At 45.2% G+C, this 20,086-nt stretch overlaps 1 protein-coding gene across 4 annotated transcripts in view; it reads left to right on the top strand.

The window, feature by feature from the left end:
• Window positions 1-222: 222 nt before the first annotated feature.
• The window catches only part of KALRN (kalirin RhoGEF kinase), a gene marked incomplete at both ends in the record, with an annotated part of 502,255 nt that continues 482,391 nt past the window's right edge, over window positions 223-20,086 (top strand). For all 4 annotated transcript variants that reach the window (XM_084264735.1, XM_084264736.1, XM_084264734.1 and 1 more), the window contains one exon: window positions 223-295. In XM_084264735.1, the coding sequence (XP_084120861.1) occupies window positions 223-295 (73 nt within the window). The remainder of the gene's footprint in view (window positions 296-20,086) is intronic.

The raw sequence follows: 20,086 nt of genomic DNA, 5'->3' as shown, positions 1-20,086 counted from the left end.
GCCCGGGGGCAGCGCAGCCCAACCCAGCCCCGGGGCAGCCGCCCCGCAGGCACCGCGGAAGGGATGATCCGGGCGGCGCTCGGCTGGGCTCGCTGCTAAACGCGCCTCCATCCCTCCCTCCCTCCTCTTCTCCCTCCCTCTTTCTCTCTCTCTCGGCTCTCCTCCTCCCTAACTCACTGGATATTACCAGCCGCCGCGCTCGCCGCTGCCTCTCCCACAGCCATGAATCCCGCCGAAGGGGCGGCGGAGGAAGGCGCTGTCCCCGACTCCGAGGTGGATGCTTTCTTCCGAACAGGTAGGGGAGCCGTGGGGAAGGGGCAGGGGCAGCGCCGGGCCCTGCCTCCGCCACGGGATGCGGGGCTGGCGGCGGCGGAGCGGGCACCGCCGGCAGCGGAGCCGTGGGGAGGGGAGAGGAGTGGAACGAAGGGGGTCCCCCGCCTGCCTCCTCGCTTTGTCCGCCGCAGCACCACCGTCGCTCGTCCGTGCCCCGGTCCCTCCTCCCGCCCCCGGGAGGATGCTACCGCGGGGCTGCGCTCTCGCCGCCGCCCGCCTCGGGAGGGGACCGGCCGGGTCCCCGCCCCGGGCAGGCACAAAAGCCCCGCGGGGATGCTCGGGGAGAGCCGCCGCGTTGTCGCCCCCGCGGGAGGCTGCGTCGGCTGGGCCCCGCGGCCCCCGCCCCGGGGAGGCGGCGGCCGCCGGGGTACTGGTCGGTATTTGGAAGCGGAGCCGGCTGCCTGCCCTGCCAGCCCCGTTCCGGCCCGGCGAAGCGCCGGGCTCTACCTCTGCCGCTCTCGGGTGGGCAGCAAGGGCAGCAGCGCTCGCTCGCAGCCGGCCGGGGATGCTGACCCCGCGGGAACGGGCTCGCAACTATCTCGGGGCTGGTCGAGAGCCGTGTGTTTCGCTCTCCGGTTTCAGAGGATGCTGAAGTGGAGCAGAAGTGTAGCTGGGCTACAGCAGAGCGTGCTGTGGGGCCTCCTCTAACGATGCAGTGGTTAAATAAATTCTCTGGGTGGTGGGTACGTGCTGGGGCCCCCGCTACACCTCCCGTGTGTGAAGCGGTGGTTGTGTGGAGAGCCCTCAGCTCTGAAACATGGCTTTGCACAGGATCAGCATCTCAACTGAAACAACTTGTGATCTGCCTTTCCCCTCCTACCCTCTCCTCCCCCCCGTTCCTCCCCGCCTGACAAAATCTTAAGAAAGTATTATAGGCTCCTTGGTAGATTTTTAATTAAAAATTTTAAAGGATTAAATGCTTGTTTCATAAGGGGATTGACCCTTTTAGACTAGGACTGACACTTACCGCTACAGCTGTTTGTCAAGACTTTGCTTTTCAGCTGTTTTCCTCCTTCTACCTGCTCATTAGCTGCACACAGTGCTTTGAGCTCCAGTTACACAAAACCAATTATGTGATCACCAAAACTTTAAAGAAGTAAAATCCCCCAGGCCTGCAGCAGCTCCCTGCTATGGTAGACTGCACCCCACTTATGTGAAAGCCCTTTGATCTAGAAGATAACTATAATAAGATCTGGCTGTGTGTATCTTGTGATCCACAAGCCATAGGGTATTTGCCTGTTGACAGCCTACCTGGTTGCAAGCTGATTTCTGAAGTCTCAACAATGATAGATTTGTTTAAAAAAAAAAAAAAAAAAGAAAAGTAACCCACCAATTTTCCTTTTAAAATGAACCTCTTACTTGAAGTTGTTCCCCCCCCCCCCCCCTTTTCTCTCTTTCCCCCCCTTCACTCCAAGCTGAATCATTTCTTTGTGACACTGCCTTCTCAGTGTAAGCATGTTAGCAGAATTGAATTTGGAGAGAGCCAGGTCTGTCTAGCTTATATGAAAAATGTATTCCTAAATGAGGAAAAAGCACAGGGAGCAATGTGACTACCCAGTCCTCCCAATCTGCCTTCTCCACCTGAAATTTCACCTGTAGAGCCATGAATACATTTGTCACCTGCCTGATACATTTAACCTGAAGATTTCAGAAAGTCTCCTAATGCTTCTGCTTCTTGAGGAAACAAAGTCACAGGAATCTGGGCTGGAAAGGATGCCCAAGCCACATCTTTGCACTGAAGCATGTATGCACGGGCCATCCCTCATGGTGTTCTTGTCTACTTTAAGCTTCATTGAAAGACGTGACAAAATTCTTGTTTCTGCACTGTTACCTTGTGTCCAAAAAGATGATGTGAAAAAAACCCATACAAACCCCACACCAACACCTCCAAACTATTAGTAAGTAATTTTGATTGTCATCTATTATGATGCCCAGGCAACATCTCTGAGAAATGGGGGAAAAGTATGACAGCAGGCACGACTCCTGTGAAATTGCACTGTTGGTTTCCTGGGTCTTTTGTGCACCACTCAGCTCTGGGGTCGTGCCTGTAGGAAGCTGGTTTTAATGGGTGGCAGAGAGAACAGCTGATGTGGGGCTTAGGAGAACAACTGTAGACAGGACACCCCCAACTCCTCCTTTTGGCTGTCAATAGCAATCTTGCCCGGGTAAGGACTGTGAGATAGGGTCTGATTTGTAATAGCTGCAGAAACCTGTGTTGATTTAGCATCTATTCTCCCTTGATGTTAGCTTTTTTTTTCTTTTATCCCTTCTGTCCTAACTTGTATTCTGGATTTGTAAAGCGTAACTGTTGTGGTTTACATGCCCTTGTACATGCATATCAAATAAAACAATGAATCTGTGTGGTTTACAGGTTAACTGCTCCAGCAGCATGAGTGCACGCTGGACTGCCTAAACTCTTACTGAGTTCATAGCTGCTACACAGAAAGACATGAAGTCATTATTCTCGGGGAAAAAAATGGAGCCCAAACGAGTAATATCTCACTGGAAGGCTTTTAGCAACCAGCTGGGCTTTGCACTGAGCCAGGAGGATCGATAGGCTGCTCCCTGGTACCGGCAGAGGAAGCTGATGCTGGGAACGGCGCCGTGCATGGAGAGGCTCACCCACCAGCACCCAAACACTCGGGGGTAGCAGCCCCTTATCGGCAGCAGCAACTGAGATAGCAGCTCTTGGAGCTGCACTGGGAAAGTACAACTGAAGGAATTAACGTGAGGTAATAAAGGAGGGTCTGTTTGGTGCTCAGGCTGGGAGCTAGGAGTGACTTTTAAGAAAAGGGTGGATTTAACACCTGTGTGGTTGATGCTGGCAGTCAGTTAAACCCTCCCCGGAGAGGGACTACTCTAATTTTCACCATCAGATACACACAGAGAGTAATTCAGTCTTCTTTTAGAGAATCACTCCTGTGTAATTGGGATAAAAATTAACAGGCAGAGGACTTTAAGGGCAGAAATGACTATTGCAGTCTGCAGCTCTGATTTCTGGGATAACACTGGCTGCGGAATTGAGGCAGTAATTTCTGCATGACATGTATCGCTTCTGTTTGAGCTTACGTCTGAGTAAGAAACCAAATCTATGCCTGGGTATGCCTTATTAAGTTTCTTATGTCTGTTTTGGTGACAGATAAAATATGAGCGAGTTCTCTGGAACTCTCAATGGTCCATATTACATGTGTACTGAGATTTTCATTCTGCATGGAACTGAATCCAAATACTTGTTGTTTCAACCATAAAGTCAGTCACTTTGTAAATTGTACACATGACAGATATCCCTTGGATACAGACACAGAGGGAAAACTTTACACTCGTGCCTAAGCTGCAGGAATTTCTGCAGTGTGTTTTGGAAACGGAGGTGAAATATAAAAGGAATTCTTTTTCCAAAATTTTACATTTTTATAGAGGTCCTGGACAGAACAATTTAGCAAGCTACCAATTACTGGCAAGGGTAATCATCAATATTTCTTATCCACTAGGAGGTACAGTTTTATTTTCTAATTTATTTTTCTGGCACTTAAGCATAACATTGATTGTATCCGATATGAAGATGCTGACTTTGTCATTGATACTTCCTCTGAGTTGAAAACTGATACTGTTCCATCTCCTTTGACTGCGATGAATTATGCTGTTTGCTTTCTGCTTTTCACCAGGCAGTTATGCTTCCAGCATTGTTCATTTGGGTATGAGTGACTGGCAGCTCCACTGCTAAATAACTTTAAAATGATTGGCAGTGGCCAGGCTGTTTGATCAATAGACGTGCTTGAAATGATGTCTGCAGAGAAGTGCTCCTTGAGGTTGATGGAATCAAGTGTCTCCTCGTAGAGCAGATAAATTGATTCAATTGAGTTGTCACTGGGAGTGAGGTGTTCGTGAGGCTTCCTTACCTTGAGACTTTATAAGGCCCAGTCTGGTAACGTGTGCTGATAAAGGAGGCTGTGTTGTGGAAAAGCCTGTCTGGTTGTGCCTAGCACTTGGAAAGCTCCTGTGTTCTTTAGGGTGATGCTGTTAATTAAAATCTGTACTGCTCTCTGGAGGTTTTCACCTCTGACCCCATCGGGAATATGAGTTTCGTTCCTTCCTTTCCTTACTGGCCAACATAGATGTTTTTTCATGTGATTGGCATGGGGGAGGAGGGCCATTACCTCACTGAACGTGGGGATTCAGATCCTCTCAAGCCTCTGTTGCCTCTAGCTCTGCCCTGCTGTTGTCCCATCTCTTCTTCCTCCAGACTGGGGGGAGCTTTGCTAGTCTGGGAATTGATATGTTGATACGGCAAAGAATGTGTAGGTGGATCAAGGTCTTGATGAGAATGACTGCCCTCTTTCCCTTCTCTCACCCTGCAGACACTGCTAGGAAACGGGGCAGAACCTACTGATTTGTGGGGTTTTGTGACAAAAGACAAGGATTTCTTTTTGTCTGATACTGGAAAGGAGCGATTTAAATTGGTGATTTATCTCAAAAAAAATTCCTGTCTTTCCCATACCTCCTTTCTCCTCACTCAGAAGTACGGACAGGGCAACATGAGTGACATCTGATAGTCATTTACAATGTGTGTCTTCTGGGTGAGACTGCATTGTGGTATAGCCCAGTAGGAAGATATTAATTCTATTTGATATTAATTCAATTAATGCTGAACAGAATTACTTCCAGAGGAAGAAGCCTTTCACACCCAGCTTCTGTTTGGAGCTGGCATGTTCACAATCCTTGATTTCCAGGGCAGGGTGCAATAAGGAACATAGGTTTTCAGCACAGGCAATGTGCTAAGGCTTGATGTAGCACCTCCAGTACTTATCGACGGGGAGGAAATCTTTTGTTTTGGGGCTGAAACTCTGCAAGAAGAAAAGTGCTGTCCCAAAGTCATCAGAGGAGCCCAGTACAACCCTCCTAGTGCTTGTGTAGAAGATTTCGTATGTGTTAGATGGTCATGCGCGTCTTGGGATGATGAGCTGCATGGCTACAAGCAGGCACTCAACTTGGTCAGGCAAATATAATTATTACTGTTTCCCAACACCTGCTTCCAATAGTCTGTTTTATCAAGTCCCATGATAATAACCTGCTGGGAAACAGGGTTTAGAAATGGGAGCAACTTTGTTGGGTTTGGTGGGGTGTTTTGGGGTTTAATTTCCAAGCACACCGTTGTGTTAAGAGCCCACTGGGGAGTCTCCCAGTCGGACAGGTGCTCTGGGCCTCTTGAAAGTTGGGAATGGATGAAGTATTCTGTTGATTCAGCTGCTGTGACCTTATGGTCCCTAGGAAGGTTGATTATGGATGTATAGCAGCTTTATTGCTCCATGGCGACGTGTACTGTACAGTACCCAGTGGTATTTTAAGTACTTCATAGTTATATCAAAGAAAATACTTATGGAGTATTAGGCCTTATAAACCCATAGCGCTGTGCAGTTTATGGCTGGAACTTAAAGTCAGCCATGAAACAACTTAGAAGTATTTGTGCTTTTGTTTGATTTGGACTGGTGTCCTGCTTTTAATATTTCTTTGGATAAACAACTCCTGTTTTACAGCCTTGCATGGCACACGCACCCCGTGTTTAGCTGAAGGGACTCTGCCACTTGGGGAGTTTTGCCTTGTGAAGCTGGCAGGGGAAACCAGCGGATATTGCAGTATACGTGTTGCAAAAGAAAGCTGGATATGAAAAGAGAAGTCACATGTGATTGTCTGAAAGGAGAACCCTAATGTGTGGAGGGCTGTAAAAGAAAGAAGTGGTAATATTTTGAATTGCTTTTTTTTTTTTTTTCCCACTTGGTTGTGGGACTGGTTGTGTTACTGTCACGTAGATCCAGAGGACTTGAGAGGAATTGTTTGGGAGTTTTCATTGATGTAACTGAAAACAGAACTTGGGTCAGGCACTGCAATGGCAATCGTAAATCTAGGTTTGAGTCAGTCACCTGTGTGGTGTGAGGACCTCAGTGTGTTCAGTGCTAAGAATGGAGTAAAATTTCAGCAAAATATTTAAATTTTCATGTTGTATTTCAGATTTAGTTCAGAATGAGCCCAGTATTTCAATCCAGGGCAAAGACTGTCCTCTGTTGTAAGTCATTGGGAAAATCATTATGTGTGTGATTACTGTGGAAAAACATTAGTTTCAGTTGCCTTTCATTTATTTTATTTTGAACTATTCAGTGAAGTCTCTAAGTGGTATGTTAAAATTATGTATGTTCAGTGCTGGAGTGTGAAATACCATGTAAAGCATTTACTGAAGTTTAAATAATTCCTGTTTCCTAATCAAGGTCTTAGGAGATAATTCTGTTTCTACTTTTAAATATAAATATTAATTTGGTTTGTTCATTTTCATTAACTAGTGCCTAGAATAAATTGTGGGTTTTACTGGGTTCTTTTTCCCTTATCCACATTTGTATCTAAAATCTAGGAGTTTTTTATGTTTCTTCTGAATGATACAATATAATGACTGGGAACGTATAGGTACATAGGCCTAATTTGTCGTGCTCTCACTTCAAGGCAACAAATTGCCTTGAAAACTAAAAATGAAATTCCTTTTTTGGTAACCTTAATTATACAAACCAGCATTTCAGTTCCACTGATGGAACAAAACTACCGTAATTAGGCAGACTGTAGTTTTTAGTGTAAGGTCAAACCATGCTTTGCTGAGAATAATAAGAGGAAATGATCTTCAATTTAACATCTCGGTGACTGGCAGACCAGCTGCTCTGGTCATTTCTGTTAGTGAAGTGGCCTTGGGAAAAAGGGTGAGTTTGTGGTGTTTGTGAGAGAAATTAAATTAACCTCATCACGTAATTGGTACCCACGTAGGCTTAGTGGAGTTCTCAGGTTTTTTAAACTCCTCCTCTGTGTGTGTGTGTAATGAGCTCTGCTGAGTGGCAGAAGGCATGCCTTACCTTTAAAATGAAAAACAAATCATACCAGGAAAGGTTTGGCTCCAAGACGTTGCTCTCTTCTGTGCTTCCCCCTTCACCTTTGTGACTGCTTGGTAAAACAGCAAAGGTCAGCAGTAGTAGGTCAGGCATACTTTGGTGCAACCAGGATATGAAGAGTGGTAGTTGGTCCAGGCTGGTTTGTTACCTGAAATTAGAATATATATATAGTGAAAACAGCTTTGTAAAGGTTCCCTGGTGATATCAGTTCTGCTGGCGTGGTTCCTGACTCCTGGAGTGTACCCTGGTGCTCCTGCTGTTTTAATGGCAACTGGCAGCCTACATTGGGAGCAGCATCAGCAGCCAGAAACAATAGTGTCTGATTCTTGTTTGTCAGCTGGGACAATAGCTCCGCTGATGGGCTGCGGTGGAGGAGAGTGGGCTTCCTTTGTATGGCAGTGCAGGCATGGCAGATGGCTAATTGGACATGATAAACCACGGGGGCAATGGGGGAGAAAAAGGAGATCTGCAGGGATTATCGGCTTGTCTCGCCCACGTTAGGGAAAAATAACAAAAAAGAGTAATTTTGAAGATGTTATCAACTTTAGGTCTTTGCTGTGACTGTATCATCCAACAGCAAAGAAGGGGACACCCTAACTAAAGTCTTCCCTTAGCTGATGTGAAGTCCACTTTATTAGCTGGGAGCAAATCATTTTACTGTATGGGAAGCTAGGAAAACACACATTCCCCAGAGACACTGGCATGGCACTTAGGAAAATTAGCAGTGTGTATTTTTCACCGGTCTTGTAAGTGAATATCAAACTGTTATGCCAAACAGCATCCAAGCTGAAAACAAAGAGATCTGCAGCAGTGGAAAGTTACGCTCTATCATAGTTTGCCTTGATATGAATAGACATCCATCAGTGTTGGAGCACTGAAAAGCTAAGCTGATTTAATGAAGACAAAGTTTATTCATTAAGGATGCCACCCAGAGGGACCTTGACAGGCTTGAGAGGTGGCCCTGTGCAAACTGCATGAAGCTCAGTGCAAAGTCCCGCACGTGGGTCAGCATAATACCAAACAAATACAGGCTGGGTGGTGAATGGATTGAAAGCAGCCCTGTGGGTGTGTTGGTGGACAAGAAGCTCAGTATGACCTGGCACTGTGGGCCTGCAGCCCAGAAAGACAACCAGGTACTGGGCTGCATCAAAAGAAGTGTGACCAGCAAGATGATTCTTGCCCTCTACTCCATTCTTATGTGACCCCACCTGGAGTACTGCATCCAGCTCTGGGGTCTCCAGTAGAAGAAAGACATGGACCTATCAGAGCGAGTCCAGAGGAAGCCACAAAGATGACCAGAGGATTGGAGCAGATCTCTTATGAAGACAGGCTGGGAGAGTCGGGCTTGTTCCCTTGAGAAGGGAAGGCTCCAGGGAGACCTTATGGCACCTCCAGTACCTAAAGGAGCCTAACAAGAAATCTGGAGAGGGACTGCTTACAAGGGCATGTAGAAATAGGATAAGAGGTAATGGCCTTAAGCTGAAGGAGGAGAGATTTAGATGAGATATTAGGAAGAAATTCTTTCCTGTGAGGGTGATGAGGCCCTGGCACAAGTTTCCCCGGGCCGCTGTGGCTGCCCCCTCCCTGGCAGTGTACAAAGCCAGGTTGGATGGGGCTTTGGGCAGCCTGGGCTAGTGGAGGGTGTCTGCCCATGGCAGGGGGTCGGAGATAGTTGGTCTTTAAGGTCCCTTCCATCTTAAGCCAGTCTTTGATTCTATGCAATGTATTTTATTAGACTTAATAGAGTATTCACTATGAAGCCAAAACCTGAGTCTCTTGTGCAAACAAACTTTCACTTATTTAAAACAGCTTAGTGAAAAATGGAATGAAAGCCTCAGGGTTTGTACCACAAAAGTGGTCAGAGGAGTAGAATACCACTCCTTTGAGGAAAGCAGAGAGTTGGGATTGTTCAACCTGGAGAAGAGAAGGCTCTGGGAGACCTTACTACAGACTTTCAGTTCTGAAAGGGGGCTTACTAGAAAGATGAGAACAAAAATTATCACAGGGCCTGTAGCGCTAGGACAAGGGGTAATGGTTTTAAAGCAAAATAGGGTAAATTCAGACTTTATATAAGGAAGAATTTTTTTTTTAGGATGAGGGTGGTGAAACACTAGCACGGCTTGCCCAGAGAGGTGGTAGATGACCCATCTCTGAAAATATTCAGGAGGTCAGGTTGGACAGGGCTCTGAGCAGTCTGACGTAGTTGAAGATGCTTATTGCAAGGTGGCTGGACTAGATGGCCTTTCATGGTCCCTTCTAACCCAAACCATTCTTTGATTCTAAGGTATGTGTCAATCCCAGGTAGTTTTTGGTATTAGATGTGTAGGCTTAGGTGGTGGCTATGGGCTCTGAGCCCAGAGCTTGTGCCCACAGCCTGGTAGCAGTGAACAGAAGTTCATCCCACTGCATGCATTTTAATTTCTTGTTTTGCTCCTCCCTAGTTAAACAGCAAGAGAAAGTACACCACAACTTTGGAAGGAGTTCCACAATTTTTTTTCATCTTCACTTTATCTACACAGGAAGTGTAAGAAGTAAGGCTGAAAGGGGGTCATGTGCATCGGTGGCTGCTGCAGTGATCTGCAGTCATCACTGGCTTTGATTCCTGGTTTGTAAAATGGTACTAAGTGCCTAGAATACTTTGCTATTTTAGTGTCTCTCATAATAATAATGTTATGGCATATAACAGATACGTTTAAATTGTAGTAAAAATAAATCTGCAAGAGGTTAAAAATAATAGCTAACAAGAAATATGCAGTACTCTGTGAAAGCAGATTTACTTTCTGTGGAAATGTCTGGACTGTGTTTCTCTTCCACTGTTTACTACTATCTTTTCCCATGGGACAGGTTTAGTGGAAACTCCAGATGAAAAGTTTCAGCGAGTTGTCTTTGGCCCTTCAAGTGCTCTGTCAATCTGTGTTGCTTTTGAAGCTGTAGGTGCAGGAGACCATTTGAAAGACTGTGAGTGGATGCAGTAAAACTTCCAATTGAACTATCCTCCTACAGGACCTACAATATTGTCATTACGTTCTCTACCAGAGTTTATTATCTGTATTATTGTCTCAGTCACTGATTAGTGCTTACAATAAAAGCTGTCAAGTGGACTGGGAATTCATTTAACTGAATACTTGTCTTTGGCTTGGCTTTGCTTTTAAACATGTCTAAAGGACAAGCCTAAGGAGTTATGGAGTCTGGCACTTGGTGTGGAGCAGAAGGAATGACCAAGAATAAGGTACAAGCAGAAAAATAGAGAGAAATGAGAAAACTGTATTGAAACCTAAAAATCCCAACGTGGTAGAGTGCAGCAAAGCTATCTAGCAGAGCACTTCAGAGTGGGAGCGTGCTTGGCTGAGAGCAAGCTGCATGACTGCATTCTTCGTGGAAGGGAAGTGGGTGATGTCAATGTGAGGAAGGTCAGAAGCCAAAGGAAATCACAGAAATCAGACAATAAGAGCTTTTGAGTTGTAGCTTTTGGGATAGAAAGTGAAACAGGTTTTCTGACACGTTAGAGAAAAAAAAATTGGCAGACTTTGGTTGGGTACAGAGCAAAGGGAGGGAACAGGCAAAGCCTATGTGCGCACTGTGCTCAGAATGGAGAAGGCAGCCAGAGGAGGTACTGCAGAGCACAGGAAAAATTGGAAGCTTTTCTCTTCTAGGAGATGCCTCTCACCATCGAAGACCATTATTATCACCCTCCAGCCTTTTAATGGTGACTGCACCAAATGCTTATCTTGCTTTGATGCTGCAGAGAGAAGGCATTTCCCTATGAAGCAAATGTACAGAGCCAAAATCCTTGGGTGTTCTGCTTCACGTTTAATGCCTCTTGTTCACAGAAATATGTCATGAAGAGGCAGCCTCCTTGGATCTGACTGCCACTGTGTTCCCAGCAATTTAACTTTCCTGCTCTGCTTTTCTGTGCTGAGGCAGAGAGTTCAGGAGTGATGCTAATAGAGTCGGTCTGAAGTGTTCAGATAAATTTAGTCCAAAGGAGCAAGTCAGGCCTACCGGGTAAATAGTAATGATCCTGTGAGCTTGGAGGACTTAGATCTACGGTGTGCGAATCTCCCGTTAACAGCTCGCTCCTATTCAACTCAATCCTCCTGGAAAGTTAGCTGGGGTGTTAAATAGGTCAGCTATCTATTACAGATTTCTGCTGGTCTGTAATCTGTCTGCTGCTTCAGGTTATTTATCAAATTCCTAATGAGATGGTCTTGGGCTATTTGAGGCCAGGGGAAAGTTAAGGCTGGCTCGATTTAAAACACCTCTGGTGCTAACAGAGGGAAAACCCTGTTGGTTAGATGACTTAAGATCAATTAAAACTGATCTGTGTGGCAGTAGGAGATTGTAGAAATGACACTTCCCAGCATGTAAGCTCTTCTTGTGGCAAAATATTATTTTTTATAAAAATAAAAGAAGCCACTTGTCTTCGTCATTGAATTGTGTGGAAAGGCATAACTGCCAGCTTGGACTTGGTTGCTGTGATTTGGATTGATTTTGGTGTTTGATCCAGTTTCAGGTCTGTCATGATGTTTGTGCCTGGGAGCCTTACCTTCCTTATGTGTAATAGTTCAAAACCACTAGCTGGTAGGTTCTTATCTGGGTAGCTAAAGGATAGGTTTTTACAGCATCCACCTTGGAAGTCAAGCAGTGCTTGAGATGTGCAGGATGAACAATAATTGCTCTGCTTGGCTCAGCCATCCTTAGTTCCCCTTGGTGTGCAGCAGTAATGGAGATAATAGTAATTAGAAATAATACACAGAGTTAGTACAGCATTTCAGAACACTTGAATAGTCTCAGTCTGTGTAGAATAGGGAATTCTCATCAAGCCCATCTATAAGAAGGGGATAATCAGGCACAAGCTGTAGTAAGTTGGGGTTTTTTTTTTAGGTTGTATGGACTTTGTGTACATGTTCTTGAGAAACCCACTTTCTGGTGGTGGATCAAACCCTGGCAAAGCATTGCATGGCTTTTACCTTCTGTTGGCAGGGCCTGGGCCAAGAAAAGCACACCAATCCCTTTTTCCTGTAGGACTGTCAAAAGTCACGGCTAAGGTGACAGGTGAAATCAGAGAGATGTGCAAACACTCGGCTCTTCTTAAACCACTTGATATGGGTTCCTATATATGGATGCAGGTGACCTACTTCAGACAGGTTGTACGTCTTGGCCTTAGTCCTGGAAATGGGATTAGCACACCTTGCCTATGTCCACACCAACCAGTCATATGGTCTTAAGACTTTTATTACACTGACCCTATTTTTAAATATACGTAGGTCAGAGCCACATCTGGTATAACAAATGGCCCCATGCCAGTGACAGCAGAGGAGCTACAGTAATTTACACAGACGGAAATTTTGGCTCATGTTCAGCTGACAGACTTGTGTAGATGGGGCCAAAGAGGACTGGTAGCAGAGTAAAGATATTTCTAATTTAATGTGTTAAGACATCCAGATGATTTTGCTCATCGCTGTGGTACCTGGATGCTGACAAAATGAGACACTGGGGCTCTGGGTCCATTCTGCTCAGTATTTGGTGGGCTCCCCTGTGCCTTTTTTTTTTGTAAGGAGCGTGCTGCTGTGAAAGTTACGTCTATTAAATGCTAAATGTAAGAGAGATTTAATGACATGCTATTAAAAAGTTCCACCTACCTAAAAATGCTTTGCTTCCCAGCCCAGGTTTGCTAATATATTCCATATTTCAGAGATGCCTTCATGAAAAGGATGCTGTCAGGAGCCATTTACAGCTCTGATCCTGCTTTTGTTGTGTTTTACAAGTGCCAGATTCCCTTTCACTGCAGAGCAAACCACTCTGCCTCCAAGTTTATGCTGCTGGTGTCTCCTGTGGGCGCGTTAGTTACTCAGGGCATGGGAAGGTACCTCCCGACTGGTTCAATACAGCAGAGTTTAACAGAGCTATAACTGTAGTATATGATTTCCTTTTCTTGGTCTCATTTTTCTTCATACTTTTTCCTCTTGGAACATGCCTAGCAAATATAAAACTTGTATGTCACTATTCCAAATGAGGACGTTTACTTAACGTGGCATTGATGTGGCCTTCTGAAAAGCACTGAATTGGTTGCACACACCACCTGTATTTACCAGGAATGCTCCCCAGGTAACATTTGATTGAGAGAACTGCAAAGAGTTGTAATTAAGTGCTACTCCAAAGAGTAATTTTCACACTGACAAGACATAAGAAGTCATGCTGCATCTTCTCATGGGAACATATAGACAAAGCGAGGTTTCCTCTTTGGAAATTATGTTTGTGTTTCTTTAGAAGACAGAACCTGAGGGAGTCATAGCACAGGCAGTGGTCACCAGTTTGTGGATTGCAGAGACTGGTGCGACAGCCTCTGCCTTTCCATTGCTCCCCAGTCCAGAGCACAGCCCTTTGCTTTATGCTGGATGCAGCTCCCCAGCAAAGGCTTCCTTTGGCTCGTGCACACCTGGAGGATTTAAGAAAGAACAAACCTACTCCCTAGCTCAGTTTTCTAGATGTCCACAATTGGCCTCTGTCTTGTTGAACACAATGAGAGTGTGCTATGGGGGGAGTCTGTCACTCCTTTTCCTCTTGCCCTGGGGTGTGCAGTCCCCTCTCCTTGCACACAAAGTAGCTGAATGTCTGGACGAGACAGAAACTTTATACAGATTGAACTGAAAGTCTTGAAACTACCAGGACAGTGCAGAGGCCAGAACTGGGTGCCTAACTAGCAGGCATGCAGAGTGCACAAGCAAACAAAGTAGAACTAAGCTCCTTATTCCCCCACACGCTTTTTGCTCTTCCACTCTTTACATGTATTTTATCCAAGAGCTGTTCAGGGCACTGAATTAAAACCTCCCTAGTCATTACTTTTCCTTTTGGTGTGCAGACACCCTGCAAACAGTGGGTTGGGCAGCAGCCTGAAGCAGTTAGCTTTCAGGAGAAGCCAACTGTATCAGTCTATTTTTAAAAGGTTATTTTGATGAATTGGATTTTATGACCTGATTTGAACTGATCTTGGGCACCCACGTGTGGTGCTGCCACAGCCTGAACCCATAGGAGCATCACCCATTGCAATCCTATCTGCATTGTGTATCAGGCAGCAGCAACATATTCTTTCTATCATCAATCCTGCTTGACCTGTGTGTTGATAGTGGAGAGTTGCAGATCTTGTGCTGGAGACAGTAAATCTGTGCTTGTCATATTGCAGTTTCTTGGTTGTCCTCTTTCCCTTCAGGGGGTGGGATTTAAAAATCCTCCATGACCAGAAAGTTTCTGCAGGAGTTTATATAAGTTTCATCCTTAACTTTGCTGTAGAGTTATGGATATGGGTATGGACATGGACATTAAGACACCAGAGTTACAAACACCAAGACCTTTCAGCTACAGTAAATGAAACTTAAACAACCCTGAAGTCATGGGCTGTGGCAGCATTAGCCCCTGATGCCTCATCTGGACATCATCCTTGCACAGCTCCTTTTAACATCAGTGGTGCATGAGCTTTACAGTGGGACTTTGGCAGGCACTGGCCTGGGTTTGTACCTCCTTACAGGAGGCATTCAGCATGTAGGAGCTGAATATAAATCTTGTGTTCTTTCTCTTCTGACTGTTTCAATATTTCTATTGTGTAATCCTACACAATATTTCTATTGTGCTGAAGCAACTTGAGTTAATTCTCAATCCAAAAACAAATGAGAAAGCTGTAATGGATTGCTTTGGATTAAGTATTGATGCTCAGGCAAGCTGTCTGTTTCAGTGTCACACTTTTACAAATGGATAAATAAATGAATGTGATAGTTTGGAAGTGTAGGACTTGTCATGGAGATGTTTATCATGCTGCAGGCCTGCTGGGACTCTGCTGATAAATGGGATTTTTTTGGATAGAAAGTCTCCATGGATGAGTAGGTGCTGATGGCTCTGTTGTTGGCACCCTTCCATTTGAGCCCCTAAGAAGCACTTAGATAGTTTTTTTCCAAGTTAAGACTTGAGGTTTGAAGCACTTGGTGCAACTAAGGAACCCCCCCAAAGCAATTTTTGGAAGGGAAGGTTGCATTCCTAGTATCCTGTCCAGATTCCTCATGGGATAGTTATATTCTTCTCTTGCTTTTCTACTTCTCTACTCTAAGGTTATGCTTTGCAGTGCTGGTGTGCATGAATAGTTGCTCAATTTGACTGTATGAATTGCTGCATTTTAGTGTTGAGAGGTAATTTGTATCTGTGACTCTTCCGTAGGGCAAAGATCCTGTTGTTTCCTAGCACCTCCACTGTCTTTGCATATCCTCTTGCTTAAGGGGAGGTAAAACATACACAGCTTCTGGCAGCTGTGTTTCAGGAACAGCACGCACAGCCACTGTGTCCAGGCTCCCCAGCCTTCCCGGCTGCTACCAAAGCCATCCAGGAACACATGGGCTTCCCCTGCACCACACCCCAGCCTGTATGTCTGAAGGAAACCTCCTCGCATCTTCAGCTCTTCCTGTCCAGCTGCACACAGGTCCAGCACGCCACAGCTCCTTGTTTAAGAGAGCAAAGTGTACTGTGGTCCTGCAGTGTGAGAGGGGCTGTAAAATCACGTTGTTAAAGAAATTTATAAGCTGTTAAACACCATGCAGAACTTCCCTGTTTCCTCTGCTTGATAAGAGACGTGAGTGAACACCTCCAAAGACAGGGAAAGGCAGGCTGTGGTTGTCTCCAGCATCCCAAATCAGTTGGTGCTTTTTCGGGTGCTGGCTGGAGCTCAGTTCCCAATATCTCAGCCCTCTTCTGCTTATTGATGTGTAGTGTTCATATAGAGTTACATTAGGGTGCAGCAGCTGAATTGCAAGCTTTTCTGACTGGAGCTCTTGAGCTTCTGCATCCATAACTTTCCTAAGGCTCCCTTAGGTAAAGCCTGGCATGCTTTATCCAACTCACCTGATATTTCTGATGGCTTACTCTGCAGCTGCCAGTGCATCTTGGTGCAGTCAGACGCTTTCATCCTAAGGTTGTAGGTATCCCCAAGTTACATTTACAGGTAGCAATGTTGCAAGAGAAGTGCCTCAGCAGTGAGGCTGTGATACAGGAATGAGTGTTTCATCCCTATAAGATAAAACAGTTGTGCATTTTGGGGTGGGAACCATAATTTGGATACAGAAATCTTCTACTCTCAAACAGCATCTTTTACTGGGCTTTTATGTATCTTATCTTTTCTTGTCTATGTCAGACCAGAAGGTTCCTCAATTTTTCTTGTTCATTTTAAATATCCGTTATCCTCTTGCTGTGAAAATAGATGCATTGCAGAACAAGGACCTTTTGGATCGGAGTAATCCGAAGAGAAAAGACTGCTGCTGTGAAAAGCAAAGCCCTCGGTCCTGTTCTGTGTTCCTCTTGTCATCATTAAAGCTCTTCATGTTAGACTGGGAGCAGTCCACATCATCACTGGCTTTCCCTGCTGCTGGAGCCTGCAGTGTGACCATAATCCTGCGTTTGCCATCACAGTGTCTTCCCGTATAGTGTGATTTTACAAATCTAATGTGCTTTCTCTGCAGGAACAACAGCAACAAGAAGATAGGCTGCAAACAGCAGTGTTAGCAGAAGTAAGCAGGCATCCCTTTGTCTGACAGTGCTGGACAAACAGCAAGCTAATTTTCACCTTGTAGTACCAAGGTTGTAGATAAATTTAGTAGATAACGTAAAATTCTGAAGATGAAGGTCTTCTTCTGTGGCCTGCTGGATGACATTAAGCAATTAGCATGGCTCTGTGCCTCAGTTTCCCTCTGAGAATTGGGTAATTGGCTGTGGATGAAAAGCCCTATAAAATAATAACACTTAAAGTAGTGCATATAACAGTTATTTACACAGAACACTGTCATCATCTCCGCTTTATAAATGTGAGGAACTGAGGCAGAAAATGGCTTGCCAGAAGCTATTGATGTAGCTGGGGCAAGAGTCCTCATTAGACCTCTGGAGCTGGCGGCTGCCTGGCCAGCCTGCAGGCTCCGTGCTGCTCATCACCTCCGGCCCCGGCCTTCCAGTGCCGCAGCGGTGGTTAAATGCAGAGGACGCTGGTGTGTGGAACAGATTTAGGCTCATTCCTTTCACTCTTCCTGCTGAGTGAATTGGAAAAGTAATAAACAAAATGGGTTTTTTATCTAGGAAAAAGGTTTTGGAGCCCTGCGTTTTTAACAAGCATACGGTAATAGTACAAAGTATATGGGACAGCATTGTCCTAATTAGTTTTCTGTTGAAATTAGCAGCTCTTGAGTTCAATAGAACTGATTTAGGCCAACACAGTGTCTTTGAAAAATTCACAGGAATGTTGCCCTGTGGTTTTGAATATGAGCTGAAGCTTCAGCATCATGGAACCTCCTCTGAGCAGAGCTTTAGTCTTCATTTAAAATGTTCTCCCTCTTTAAAAGCCAGCTTCCTAGTGTAATTTGAATCCATCTTATTTTAGGGTATATATTTAGTATCCAGCTGATTTTTTTTCCCTCTAAATTTCTTGGATAGCAGGTCCATTAAGAAATCTCTGTGTTGCCAAACCAGTTTAAGACATTTGGAACTTCAATTACCTGCTGAACTCTTAAAAAAGTAATTTGGTAATGAAAGCAGCGAATGCATTCTGCAGTGTTTAAGGGTTGCTTACAGAGATAAAATGGGTTTGGCTGGATGTCAGATAAATACTTTTATGCTGAAGCATATGTGCAAACAGTTTTTCCCCCTTTTTTTTTTTCAAATGAATCTGAAGAGCCTAATCCTTCAGAATGTCCCCAAACAAATTCTGGATCACTAGATCCTGTGGTCTTCAATGAAGACAATAATTCGGTATTTTGCACCTAAGGAACATCTTTCATCTCTGGATCTTGATCTGTTTTGCAAAACCAAATATGTTCTGTCTAACCAAACTTCTGTGAAACAAGATGATATCCTTTCCTATTTACAGCTGTATTAGCCAGCAGGAGGGCAAGACCTGGCTCTTGGGTCAGGCTGGCAGCAGAGGTAGCTGGGAGGTGATGTGGGATGGGGTGCCTAGGTAAGAAACTCTGGGAACTGATTGCTGGTGTCTTGCTATTTCTGACATTGGTTGAAATGTCATCCTGGACACAGATCTCATGCCTCTTGAAGGTGAGCAAAAGAAGAGCACAAAACTCTGAGCTGGGATTGAATTTGCCCAGATCCCTCGTCGAGCTGTGCCCAAGCCTGGGAAGCCAAGCAAAGGCTCTGGAGTGTGAGACAGCGGCCAGTGCAGAGGGAGAGACAGAGCTGAACTGTTTTGCTTACTGTACAGGTAACAGATGGCATTTTGCTTATGGCAGAGAACCTCCTCAGCTCTTCCAGAGTGCTTCCATTGCAATTTATCTTTCTGAAGTCGGATTGGCAGAAGCAAATACATGTTTAGGTCCAGCTCCAGAGGTGATTGAAGCCATGCCCTATACTGTCTCTGTGTGTGGCTATGTAGTATTAACAAGCCAATCCTAGTTACCCTTAAAATAAAGAATTTAGTTGAAAAGGGGGGGGTATTAATACCAGCGTATTCTTTTTTATTGTGATAATGGAATCCGAAGCTGAGTGGTGTTTCCCATGAATCATACCCTAACTTTTTACACCACATAGTTCATCTGTGACACTGAATGCAACCTCATATGCTGGTTTTTTTTTTTTTTTCCTGAAAAGTATCTACAGCTGTGGCCAGATGTGCTGCTTGGCTTGCAGCTGAGCTGGGTTCAAAGGCTCTGAACTCAAGCCAGGCTCAAAGTGTCTGGACGCTGTCCCCACTGCTGTAGGGTGGGTATCTGCAGGCGTAGCTGCACGTGCAGTCCTTCCCTAACCCAAATCAGTCAAAATGATCTGGGCTAAAGAAAACCCTCCATGCTTTTAAATAGTAAGCCAACCTGGATCATTTTGACACAACCGGGTTAGAGAGTGACTGCGTGCAGACACAGCGACAGATTGGAGGAGGCGGTAACCCAGCTCTGCTGCAGCCGAGCTGGGAGTTGGACCACGGGCTGAGTAATGCTAATTGTGGGTGAGTTCAGTAAGCCACCCTGACTTTTGTCCCATACCACAGCATTGTTTTATAGGAAGCAGTGAAATAGTCTGGGGACTGGAAATGCAGCTGTTGTTTGCCAGGTTTGGGCTCTGATTATCAGTCTGCAGTCTGATGCCACCTACAGTAGAGGTGCTGCTGTGTTCTGCCCAGGGGCCTGGAGGCAGCTGTTTTTTCTCCTAGAGGCAAATTAAAGGTTCTTCTAAACTGCTCTTGGCTTTCATGAGCTGTGAGGAACCTGCTACCCAGGCAATATTTTCGGGATAACAGCAGTTTATGCACATGACTGACACGTACATAGTCTTGACATGAGAGATGCTCTGTGGGTTTTCACAGCCTTCTGAACATGCTGACAAGGGGCAGGTACAGCAAGGCTTTCTCCAAAGTCTGTATGGAAGCATTCAAGATTTTAGTTCACAGAGGATGGTGTAAAAATCCTTGTAATGCTGTCTTGGGCAAGTTTGTAACTGTGTGTGACACTGGACTTGGCAGTGATCTCATTGATTTCTGCTGTGCTGAGACTCAATTACTCTGGTTTAACATCAGTGCGCATGAGAGCAGTTAGGCCTGCTGAAAGGATGGATACTTTTTCTCTCCCCTCAGGGAAACTGTTGGTAGTGGTTATGCAGGTCATGTACATACACATGCTGCGATCCATCTCCACAACAAGCCACCACTCAGTGTCACTTGCCAGCAGACATTTCCAAGATACCCTCAGCTACAAAAGAACACCTTCTCACCCTGTCTCTCCTCTGCAGGAGATAGGATGTCCTTTGTTCCCATAGCAGGCATGCTGGATGCTGTGATCCAGCTCCTCACTAGGACAATGTTCTTGCCA

The sequence above is a fragment of the Gallinula chloropus genome (genome assembly GCF_964237585.1).
Source record: "Gallinula chloropus genome assembly, chromosome: 5".
Taxonomy (NCBI): domain Eukaryota; kingdom Metazoa; phylum Chordata; class Aves; order Gruiformes; family Rallidae; genus Gallinula; species Gallinula chloropus.
Note: the sequence above shows the minus strand (reverse complement) of the source record. Positions and strands in the feature narration are given on the sequence as shown.